Source organism: Akebia trifoliata, chromosome 5 (assembly GCF_017979445.1).
Source record: "Akebia trifoliata isolate Shusen 1 chromosome 5, ASM1797944v1, whole genome shotgun sequence".
NCBI classification, from domain to species: domain Eukaryota; kingdom Viridiplantae; phylum Streptophyta; class Magnoliopsida; order Ranunculales; family Lardizabalaceae; genus Akebia; species Akebia trifoliata.
In genome coordinates this window covers 33,050,013-33,062,746 of record NC_141379.1, presented here as the reverse complement: position 1 = coordinate 33,062,746, position 12,734 = coordinate 33,050,013, and the positions used below count along the sequence as shown (strand labels likewise).

The window sequence follows — 12,734 nt, the reverse complement described above, 5'->3', positions numbered from 1 at the left end:
TAATTGCTACCCATAATACCTAAAAGACTCATTTATGAGTATGGAAAGAAGGTGTTGTGTTGGAGATACTCTAAGATTATATTATTTGTTTATTCATATTTTGTCTTTTAATAAAAAAGACTAGAGTATGTTAGTCAAGTCGTGTTGGGGTGACACAAAGAGAGACACAAGAGTGACAAAAACACGTGGTGTCGTGCACATTATCGTAAATGCTTTTCCACGAGATACGAGTAAAAAGTATCTACGGTTATGTGTGCACCACCACATCATTTTTTGTCACCTTTGTGTCTCTGTTTGTGTTATTCCAGCATTTTACATAATAATAAATATTTTTATTATGTTGGCATTGATTGTCAAAGTATTTACTTTAAAAAGATATCTAAATAAAAAAAATTTAAAATATCCTTAATATTTATTATGTAAAAAATCAATACATCATTTTTTTTATACCAAAAGACAAAATGACGAGGGATTTTATTAAAAAATGAATTTGGTAGATAATACCAACATCCGCATGAGTATGAATTCTTGGACATAAACATTCCTCTTTAAGTAAAAGTTGGTGTGACAATAATAATTATATAAATATATTTTATTTTTCTTAGAAAATAAGAGAACACATGAGATTCATGTTTTTAAATTGCTGCTGAACAATAAGACACATCCTTGGGTTCCTTTGTTTTAATTTTTGAACTTCTTTCTCCATCTGCCATCATTGTTAAAGAACAGTTGTTGGTGACATAACCTTTATATTTCCTTCACTTCTTGGACCACTGGATAAGGGAGTTGGAGAGGTACACAAGTTCAATCACCCAATTTGGACCGTTTGATCATAGATCCATCGGTTGAGGGAAATTCTTACAACTTTTGCACTTTTTATTAGTGTTCTCTTAAGACCATAATGAGTGCTTGTGTTTAATTTTTATTGGATTTAAACCCACCATCATAGAACTCTTATCCCAAATATTTAAAAATGGATGAACAATTTTATTACTTCCTTCAATCCATATTGTAATCACCTTATTTTTTAATTATTGAAATTGTGTTCATATCCACTTTCACTATCTCGAGGATTCACTGTGGTTTACTAATTGGGTCAGCTCACCATCAGACAATAACTCCTTTTTCGAATCAATTTGGGTATAATTAATTTCGGAATAATGCTGAAGTGACCTGAAGATTGTACCTCATACCTCACTTTTCTGACGTGGAAGTGTGTAGGAATCATAGATGTTTTTTTTGTCACAGAAATGATCTGTGGGCAAACTACCCATTTAGGGTCTATTTGATTATATGAAGTTTCTTTCTAGGGGGATACAAATTTCTTGAAAAAGAAAAAGGTCATGGAAAAATGGATCCGATCATTTGATTGCACCTAGTAGAATATGATCATGAATAGATGAAGTTAAACTTTTGAATTTTGCATCAAACATGCACTATATCGAGGGAAAATGTTTTTAATTGAAAAAAAATATATAACTTTTAGATGTTTGATTAAGTAAAATTTTTGGGAATTCAAATTCTAACCTGATGTGATTTTCCACCCTGTAAGGTAAAATAAGTTCCCACCGCTCCGAAATAATTTTTCTACTCCCTAATGTTATTCACTCGTGAATCATGATTATCCCACCCCAAAAACTAAAGAAAAATGTTGAACTAACATTAAAATTGACATTGATTCTCGCATTGTTGATGTGGATTTATTTACAAAATCATAAATGCTTTCTTCGAAATACAAGTGAAAAGCATCTAATGTGTCTGCACCTCCACATCAGTAATGTGAGAATTGATGTCAATTTTAATGTTACTCGACCACGACTCAAAACTAAAATCCTCCTCAAGCAAGAGTATAATACAAATTTATGTTAAGTTTTGTTTAGGGGATATAGAAAATAATTCAAATGATTTTGGGGTAATAACACCGTGAGTTAGAGCATCTCCAATCAGTCTTTAAAAACTCTGAATATGGAGTTGGGGACGTCCAAACCTAACTCCAACCAGTCTTTATTATTACTGTTCATGTCTCCAAAGAATTGGAACTGGTTCAAAGATAAGCATCTCTTTTTCAATTTGGATATATAAAAAAAAATAAAAAACGTGGGTTCGAGATGCTCTAGAATTTTCCTTGAGATACAAAGACAAAAATCGGAGAATTTTTTGTTGGTTAAATGAAAGTATGAAATGGTATTCTAAGAGGCCAGTTGCCTAGAGGCCTCGCCCCTGCTAGTCGGGCCTACAAGGTCTGGATTCCTCTGTTCTACACTGTGCCGACGAGGTAGTAGGTAGGGAATCATGGTTTTTTTTTCCTTGAGATACAAAGACAAAAACCCATGATTCTCTATCCACTTCCACATCAATGCAGTGTTAATGAATTCAGTTCGGCATTTTTTTTTTTAAGAAAATAAGAAGTTAATTTTAATTTTAAATTTGGGATTTTGTGAGATTACATTTACAAAAGTGAAATCAAAAAAATAATTTCTTTTGAGTTTGATCGAAGGTTTTGAAAATGGATGGCTATTGAACTTCTACATAACTCTCAAACTTAAAATTGAAATTAATTGATGCAAAATAACATTTTTTGGATTTTTTTTCTCAAGGTTCATAGAATTTTGTCCATTGCAATGCTAAAACAGCATATCGTGTTTTTGGATGCCACAAGTGAGTCTAAGGGTAAAACCTTACTATTTTTTTTTTTTTTGTCAATAAAAACCTTTCTAACTTAATAAGACTAGTCAAACTCTTTTCAAAACCTTGGATCTAGTTAAAAAAAAGTTATCTTTATTATTATTTTTTTTTTTTTTTTTAATTCTAGTCTAATTCATTGCTAATTATTTGGACGAAATTCTCATTTGTCAATATATATATATATATATATATATATATAGGGTAGCATTATTTGGCCAACAGTTTGGCAAACACATTTTTCAAAACATGGGTTAGAGGTCTTGGAATGGGCTGATTTTTGGTGAGGATGATCTCTACGGTGAGGAGATCATCATCACCAAAAATCAGCCCATTCCAAAACTTCTAACCCCATCAAAAATGGTTTACAAAAAATGGACGGTTCACGATTTTTCAACTTGAAAACTGGGGCTAGAAGTTTTGGAATGAGCTGGTTTTTGGTGAGGATGATCTCCTCACCGTAGAGATCATCCTCACCAAAAATCAGCCCATTCCAAGACCTCTAACCCATGTTTTGAAAAAGTGTTTGCTAAAATGTTTGTCAAACTGTTGGCCAAATAACGGAACCCATATATATATATATATATATATATGTGTGTGTGTGTGTTGTGTGTGTGTGTGTGTGTGTGTGTTGTGTGTGGTGTGTGTGTGTGTGTGGTGTGTGTGTGTGTGAAGGTGAAACATATGTAGGTAGAGTAATTCCAATGCACTCAGGCTTAGACTCTGCATCCTCACACAACTACCACTTTGGAGAGGTAGAAGCCTCTAAAGTCACTCAACGCACCATCAGGTTCTTTACTTTAAAATCTTTTAAAGGGAAAGAGGCAAAAGAAAAGAGGGAGACTCTCTTTCTATTAGGGGTGCAACTTGATTCGGGTTGGTTCAGTTTAGAGCAAAATCATAATCGAACTGACCAATATCGGTTCTATTATATGAGAATCAGAATTGAACCGAATTGATCTAGAACCGAACCGACCCAAATCGATTTTAATTCGGTTTGGTTCAATGGGTTGTCAAAAGAGAGAGAACATTCGAATTCTACACAAAATTGATCTCCTATTCTTCGATTCAAACCCTATAATCACTAAAGATCAACACAATATAAAGAAGGAAAAAAAAAAAAAAAACCCAAACTCAAACCTGTCACAGGTATTATATCACTGGCCGCAGGTTGCAAATCGGAGGTCGCAACCGCAGCGAGAGAGAGACAATTGTAGTTGGTGGCAGCGCAAGTTGTAGTTACAACCGTAGTCGCAGAAACGAGAGACGAAGAGGGAGACAAGAGAGATGAAGAGGGTTTGTATTTAAAAAAAAAAAATTTACATTTTGTTTTTATATATAGTATCAACTTTCGGGTTGGTTCGGTTGTTTATCAACTCTGAACCGAAAATCGAATCGAACTTATCGGTTCTTATTTTTTTTAATCCGAAATTGAACCACATTTAATTAAAATCGAACCACCCCAATCCGAAATTCACGGATTGATTTGAACCGAATTAAATTGCACCCCTACTTTCTATATATCTGTTGGTGGTAAAGAAAACAATGGTATTGGGATAACATTTTAATGTAACTGAATTTTTGATAGAATTAAAATATTTATTGAGAGAGTCATTTTATCTAATATGATTGGAGTGCATACCTCTTGAATGGTACAAATGACTCTCCGAAATAAAATGCCTTTGCCAATATGATTATTTGCGTTGGAGTTGCTCTAACAAATGTAAATGTTGACACACGTAACACAGAGAGTCACAGACTGAGTCTCGTAAAACCCTTAATTCGAGTAACTTACAGGGGTTCTTCTCGTGCCAGGGGTTTTGTTGTTTGGGCATCTCTTGAAATTTTTCTCTTCATTTCAATGGCTTCCGTTGTTTTAAGAAACCCTAATTCCAGGCGTCTTCTTTCCTCCTATCCTGTCTACTCATGCTGTCGAGGAACGATTTCGAGCTCTTTCTCCATCTCCGAATCACTCTTTGGAAATGAGACTGTCTTGGATGTCGGGCATTGGTGGAGATCGATGGCCACGTTTACACGAACGTAGAATACGAACCACTCTAGTAAATCTTTTATAGTTATATTATACGTCGATTCTACTTTGTCTGCTTTGAGTTTCCATCTCATAATTTGTACTTAATTGGTCAATCCATTATTTTTTCTTCAATTTTTACAAAGTTCTGTATCTTTTGTTTAATTACTGACATTTAACTTGATTGGTACGAAAATTCTGCATTAATTGAGATTTTTAATCCCTAAAAAGTTATGTACGCATTTGATGCTAGTTTCTGATCATGAATCCAAAGCATTGTTAAGGGATGGGTAAGTTGTGCCCCATAAATTCTGTATATTTCTGAGGTAATTCATGTTTGTTCGAGATGACTGTTAGCGCCCACCTTTTTCGAGTTTTTTTTTTATGACCCATTTGGTGTTATTTCAGTTTAAGTGTCTAAGTAGGGAGCAAACAAAGCTTAATCTTTTCTTCGCATGGAGAAATTTAAGAAAATGAAATCTTTATTGGGTTTCACAACATTTACAACCAGAAATCAGTGTTTTTTATTTGATTTGTTGTTGTGTGGAGTTGAATCTCTTATCCAAATATGAATAATTTATATGATTCATAAGGCTAACCAACATTTGGGATGGTAAGGGAAATGATATACATAGGTAAACAGAAGACAAACTATCGGAATGACATGGAGTATTCTTTTTTGCTTGGGTCTCTTGTAAATTCTCGTGAACATCATGATTCCTCGTATGGAACAAATTTTATTTGTTTGCTGGACCTACTTTGCAGTAGAACTTCATCTTGTGAAACTTTGATTCTCTATACAGAACATATTTGGATTGGTATTTATTTATCTAATTTAGTTAAAAGGAATGTAAATTGGACCGTGTTTTTATTCTTATTTTCTTAAAATTATTTTTACAACAGGAAACCTCACGTAAATGTGGGGACTATTGGACATGTTGATCATGGGAAAACTACACTAACTGCTGCAATCACGAAGGTCTGTTGTTGATACGTTTTCTAAACAGATTTTATTGTCAAAATTCTCTTTTATATGTTCCATTCTTGTTTGTTTTGGGGTTTCTTGAATGAGTTTGTTTTGAATCCTAGGTTTTAATGAGATGCATACTATGAAGCTTAGTTTTATTATCGTATTTATATTTATGGTTCAATTGTGTTGAGAGTTCTGCTATTTTACTCTTCTCAGGTACTAGCAGAAGAAGGTAAAGCTAAGGCTGTTGCATTCGATGAGATTGACAAAGCACCCGAGGAGAAAAAGAGAGGAATTACTATCGCAACGGTTAGGCTATCATTTAGTTATTTAATTTTCTAAATCATCATGCTATGAAACTGTTTAATGTAGTGAGGTGTCTTTGATGTTCTTGAAATATATCTAGTGAGAATTCATTTGAACTTAATTTAGTTTATTTACTTGATTTTTCAGGCCCATGTGGAATATGAGACTGCTAAGCGGCACTATGCGCATGTTGATTGCCCAGGACATGCGGACTATGTTAAAGTGAGTTAGAAATTATTTCCATCTTGCTACTTAATTCAAAATATAATGATAATATATGATTTTTGACATATGCCAAGATGAATCTAAATGGAAAAGAACTGTTACAGAAAATGAGCGAGGGAGGAGGGACAGAGGTCTATCGGGAATTGTTTTGTATAAAATACAAGAGAACATTATCAATACAAATCATCTCTCTTTACAGAAGATTCATGTATATGTACCACTGGAAACTTCAAAAAGATTTCGGGACGATACTTTGTATAGCCAATATTTTTTGAATGATTCTTTCTTCAAAATTCACCCATTAACCTTATGAAGTGCCATTCAAATAAGCTAGAAAAGGGGAAAGTAATACATATTCAGAGTTTGTTTTCAGTTAGGACGTCATTGTGTCCCAAGTGCCAATATCGACAGTCTTTTGAAAATGTTTCAAATAAATCTCAAACTTTGACAATTTTTGGGTTATATTATATTTATTATGTAATATATGTAACATATTTTTATATTCTTAGTAATTAATGATTTTATCTTTTTAAAAAATTTTTCCAGTGTTTTCCCAATTTTATTGACTCTTGCCCTTTATTCAAAAGTTTTCACTTGATGTATTATTCTTGATCCCCGACTTTGTCACTGTGATGTTGTCTAAAAATTTCATTGACTTGATATCCCAATTGTCTTATCTAAGTCCCTGTTTTGAGTGTTCATTATGTTCTTGTAGCATAGGTGAATTCTACTACCTGGTAATTTGATAGGAAAGATTTTAAGTCTTTTTAACTTTGGTTTGAGTGTCTATTTCGATCAGTTTGCAAATGGAATTGTTTCAATCATTGTGGGAATTAATTCTATATTTATACTAATGATAGTATAAGCCATAAGGCATCAAATTACAAAAACAGCCGTATGAAGTGTGGAAATGGAGATTACTAGAGTAATTTATCAAAAAAAAAATGGAGATTACTAGAGTTCTGCTACATGTTGACACAGGCATACGAGAGCCAGCATATAAGGATTTGAGGATGATGATGATGATGATATATATTTTTATTCATGTAAAAGGTGTGCTTAAGCGTAATAGAAATAAGGATGTTGAGATGTATGACTGTATGAGTGGAGAGAACAAGAAAGATAAATTTAGAAATGAATGCATTCGAGAAAATATAGTGGTTTCAATAAGTGATAAACTGAGAGAACATCGATTGAGATGGTTTGGGTGTAATCAGCAAAGGCCGATTATAGCCCAAGTTAGAAGGAATATGCAAGTTGGCGGTTCAAAAAGAGCAAGAAGAAGACCTAATAGAACATAGATTGAGGGATTGAAAGCGGATAGAAACACATTTTTAATTGAATGAACATGATTCATTAAGCCAGCCCCAAATCTTTGGATGGGCTTTGATGATGATGATGATCATATAAAAAGTGTGCTTATCAACTTATGAAGGTTTTGCTCACACATTGAATCTCATACTTGCACTGAGGCTATTGAAGTGCATTCCCTCATGCCTCCACATTCGAAAACAATGGTTTTTCCTACCAAGTTTATTAGTTGATTGAACTAGTATCATTGAAATGTTTAAATCAAGTTGAGTCTCATATATCAATGTTCAAGCTATCATTATTTCTCGGTGGTAATATTCATTTGTTGACTTGTGGCTTTACGTGATGAAATTGATTAAATTTCAGAACATGATCACTGGAGCTGCCCAAATGGATGGGGGAATTCTCGTAGTTTCAGCCCCAGATGGGCCCATGCCACAGACAAAGGAACATATTTTGCTTGCACGTCAGGTGGGTAACCCAATTGTTGCACGGCTTGTAAAAGCATGAATGTTTCATGTTTTCCATGTTCTTGAGTTGATCTTATAAGTTTCCATGGATCTTTAAGGGCAATCTTCTATTCATGTTCTTCACATGATTCAGGTTGGTGTGCCATCATTGGTGTGCTTTCTAAATAAGGTTGATGCTGTTGATGACCCAGAGTTATTGGAACTTGTGGAAATGGAGCTTCGTGGTATGCTGACAGTTGGAGTTAAACATTTTTATGCTTATTTTAGTAGGTTATATTCTGATTTTAGTAGAAGTGGTTCACGTGGACATATCTTTCTGGCAGAGCTGCTTAACTTCTACAAGTTCCCGGGAGATGAAATTCCAATTATTCGGGGTTCAGCACTGTCCGCTTTACAGGGGACAAATGAAGAAATAGGGAAAAAGGCTATTCTAAAGTTAATGGATGCTGTTGATGAATACATACCGGAACCTGTACGCCAACTTGACAAGCCTTTCTTAATGCCAATTGAAGATGTTTTCTCAATTCAGGTATTTGCAAATGAATTTAACACCATCTCTGTTAGGCAGTCTGTTGAACAACAAATGTCCTACTCCCTTTTTCATTCTTAGTATTATTAATTTAGTATTGCTGCTATGCTTTTGGGATACTCAGCTTCCTCAAATTAGTGACTTGAAGATCCCATGATGTAATTACTTAATCACTAATACCTAGTTAAGAGTTTTAATATTTTGTTGCAAGTTATTATTGGAAAGACATTACTGAAATAATGCTGATATCTCACTACAACAAACATTTATGCAGTCGTTCTTCTATGAAAATCATTTAATTTGATCGTTTTCTTCACTGAAAAACCATTGAATGGTTATTTTGCTTGACATGCCCACCACCTTAGTTTTCATAATAGAACTATAGATGTTTGCTACACCACTTTTGATGTTTCCGCCTGTGTTTTCAGGGTCGTGGAACTGTTGTCACTGGCCGTGTGGAGCAAGGGACTATAAAAGTTGGAGAAGATGTTGAGATTTTAGGATTAATGCCGGTATATTTAAGATTCATGTTTGGGTGAATTTAATTATGTGAAGCATACTTGGACAGTTCCTTTTCATGAATTCTCTGACATGTCAATTTGGTCCCCTGAAATTGTAACTCATGTAGCTGGTCCCAAATTTAACAAGTCATCAGTTACATTGGGTGTATGGTTGCATTGACTTTTCAATGCTTTGGATCTTTCACAGGTCCTTGCGTGATGATATTGGAATGCTGGTCAACCTAATTTTTGGCCCTGATGTCGGTCTGTTTTCTGTAGGGTCCTCCTTTGAAGACTACTGTGACTGGTGTAGAAATGTTCAAGAAAATCTTGGATCGTGGACAGGTAAGTGACTGGTTTCATTCTACATTCCAAGCTACCAATATTTCTGGAAAGCCATGTGTAAAATTTTGATGAGTCTCTACCCTTTCGTAGGCTGGAGACAATGTGGGCCTTCTTCTACGTGGTTTAAAACGTGATGACGTACAACGAGGACAAGTGAGTGACACCAAGCAAACCTCACACAAGCAGAAAATAACTGGATTATAAAATTCTGTTTTGCAGACTTAATAAGTTTCTATGAATTCAAAACTGATGATCTTATCCCCTTTGGTTTTTGTAATAGAAAATACTTAATTATGACACTAAGCCACAAAAGAACATCCTATTATGTTTAGGATAAGATTGAATTTTTGTTTGTTTTCAATACTGTAATGGTTTTTCTTCTTCTGTTTTGGACATTAATGTAATGATTGCAGGTAGTCTCAAAGCCTGGTAACGTGAGAACATACAAAAGGTTTGAGGCAGAAATATACGTCCTTACAAAGGATGAAGGTGGCCGACATACTGCTTTTTTCTCAAATTACATGCCTCAGTTTTACATGAGAACTGCTGATATCACTGGGAAGGTGGAATTGCCTGAAAATGTTAAGATGGTAATGCCTGGTGATAATGTTACTGCGGTTTTTGAGCTGATGTCACCTGTTCCGCTTGAAGCAGGTATTTGATTTGTCAATATTATTTTTGGAGAATGTACAAAACAATTCCTGTTTGTAGTAATGTTTGCTAGTTTATTTTAATTAGATGTGAAGCAGAATATTAGCACCCCCATTACTTCATGTTGCGTTAGGGTGGACACTTGGAACTTTTTGATTTGTGCTATGCAGATACTTGGGGATACATGGACATTAGGACAGCACAAAACTCTTATCATGTATTATAAAGTAGCTTGGTAGCATTGTAGAAAAGCATAATATTCCAGTATTGCAGCGTAAAGTGGTCCTTTTCTAGACACCACACATCATGTGTGTCGTATATCCCATAATAATATGTTCTTTTTATTATTATAGACATTGACCTACACTGAGAGGATCACTATGGATTTTTACATTATAGGCATTGACCTACACCCGAGAGGTTCACCAAAGTCTTATTCTTTTTTTGCTCCATTGGAGACTCTCTCTCACTCGCACACACACATATGCGGGAGTAACTTATATGTGTTGCACGAGATTGTACAATTTCCAGATACACTTAGCAACTTTGCATAGTGTTATTTCGTACTGTTGTTGATTGTTTTCAAGTTCTGCTGAATGTTAGATTTATATTATAACGAAATTGTTAATTGTACAAGTAAATATTTTAATTTGGCATTTTCCCCTATTTAAATCGTGTCTATATATATTTTATTGGTCTATTTCTTTTTATATTCATTGTCAATATTGTACTTAGAATTTTTTAAGCTTCTTATGCCAAACCACCTTAGTTAAATTGCTTAGCTCTGGCATACAAGCTCATACCTAATTAACTTATTTAAGACTTCCATTAAAATTTATATGAAAAGGGCTATCTATTTGTATACTTCTTGATGTTTCAGACAACTTCAGTTTTACAGCATGTAAGTCGTTTATTTTTACATTAATGATTTTAACAGGACAAAGATTTGCCTTGCGGGAGGGAGGAAGGACAGTTGGTGCAGGAGTAGTTTCAAAAGCGATCAGCTGAGTTGTTGTTCCAGCAGTGGTCATTATGTTTTTCCTCTTTTCACTCATTTGCGAAAAAAAAAGGATGAAAAACAAAGGACCAGATTGCGACTTCTTGAAGAAACCTGCCATGTGGTAACTTGTGTTCCACAATTAATTTGATGTTTGTTTAGAGGATTTATAGGTATGAAACAACTGGAGGCATGAAATTTTGGATTACCATTGAAGTAGATCGTTTCTGCAAATTTTTTTTTTTTTTTTTGCAGAGTGCAGAATTCATGACTTAGTTTTGCTTGTTTCTCAAACCTTACTCTTACCTGTATTCTCTGCATAAATAATCTTCTTGTTCAATGACGTCAAAGTTATCTTGTGATATCCGTGCCAGATTCTGTAAGAATTTATTGCTTTTACTAAGAAAAAATTAAGTTGTTGAGAGTATGATGGTAATTTGTAAAGGGATTGCTTTCTTTTGTGGTGTTGTCTTGCTCTTAGTATGATAATTTATATCGACTTAGTTCATAGATGTGGGTATCAAGTAGCTGTTAATAATACATGCAGTCTTCTTAATCATGACTATAAATTGGAACATTTTATTTTACTTTGAATTGGATCAGTAGTTTGATAATCTAATAATAAATGATTGTGCTTCACTTGGGATTGGTGAATCTCTAAAGTTGATGTTTTATGTGAACCATCTTTAAGCTGAATTATGTTCATGCTTTTGATCTGGATTGTGGGACTCAAAATATTTGAACTTGGTAAATGTCCTTAATATCCAACTAATAATGCCATGTGGCATATTCTTTACATCCACTATTCAAATTATAGCTCTAGTCTGTAGTGAAAGAGAATCCCAAAGAAATGCAATAAAATAAAATAAAATAAATCTTTAGTTTTACATAAATATAATTGATTTTAAAAAAAATTAAATATTTTTATATAGGGAAAAAGACTAAAACAGTAATGTATCTTGCCAAAATTATTGAACCAATTGTGTTTTTAAAATATTTATCAAAAGCTTCATTTATCGACTTTTATTTGTTTTTTTAAACAGAGTATTGTATCTTTATTTTGATAAATTCACCAGTTTGCCCTTGAATTGCACGATCTTTAAGTTTGGGTTTAGATGTTTTTTTTTTTTTTTCCCTTTTCCATAAAATATATAATCCCAAATTTGGGTATATGGATGACTCTTTAATAAATATTTTTAAAACATTGTTTCATTTATAAAATTGTATTCTTACCAAAAGAAAAAATATTTTTAAAACATGGTTTATCTCATACTTTTGGCACAACATGCTCATAGTTGGTTAAGTATACTAGAGACTTGGGTTCAAATCCTGCTAGCACCAAAGTTACTAAATTCATTAAAAACAGATTTATGAATAAAATAAAATATAAAAAAATTAATTTTGGCAAAATACAGATTTGAAATGATTTGAATCAGCATAGTCGAATCGAGTTCTCCCAATCAACCTGGACTCGGAGGGTTCTGTTCCGATCAGAAAATATGCAATTTTCTCACTGTTAGACAATAACTTTCCATTTTTCGATGAGGACAATGCTAAAGTAACATTAAAATGTACATTGTGGGAGACATTTCTGATGTGGATGTGTGTTAGAATCATAGTTGCTTGCATCGAGATCTTACTTGTATCTCGATGAAAAGCATCTGTGGTTCTGACACACATCCATGTTAGAAATGATCCCCACAACGTACATTTCATTTC

General features: G+C 33.7%; 1 protein-coding gene across 1 annotated transcript; it reads left to right on the top strand.

Moving 5' to 3' along the window:
* The first annotated feature begins 4,381 nt into the window (after window positions 1–4,381).
* LOC147402345 (elongation factor Tu, mitochondrial-like) lies at window positions 4,382–11,442 on the top strand. The gene is made up of 12 exons (XM_086443961.1): window positions 4,382–4,722; window positions 5,615–5,690; window positions 5,898–5,990; window positions 6,135–6,209; window positions 7,890–7,994; window positions 8,127–8,217; window positions 8,317–8,522; window positions 8,951–9,034; window positions 9,302–9,367; window positions 9,458–9,520; window positions 9,781–10,021; window positions 10,956–11,442. The coding sequence occupies exons 1-12, from the start codon at window positions 4,544–4,546 to the stop codon at window positions 11,024–11,026; spliced, it is 1,350 nt and encodes a 449-aa protein (XP_086300087.1). The 5' UTR covers window positions 4,382–4,543; the 3' UTR covers window positions 11,027–11,442.
* The last annotated feature ends 1,292 nt before the right edge of the window (window positions 11,443–12,734 follow it).

Coding starts and splice junctions, on each gene's coding strand:
- LOC147402345 (XM_086443961.1), top strand. CDS start 4,544: ATGGCTTCCGTTGTTTTAAGAAACCCTAATTCCAGGCGTCTTCTTTCC. Junction 5,691..5,897: donor TAACTGCTGCAATCACGAAG/GTCTGTTGTTGA, acceptor TACTCTTCTCAG/GTACTAGCAGAAGAAGGTAA. Junction 10,022..10,955: donor ACCTGTTCCGCTTGAAGCAG/GTATTTGATTTG, acceptor TGATTTTAACAG/GACAAAGATTTGCCTTGCGG.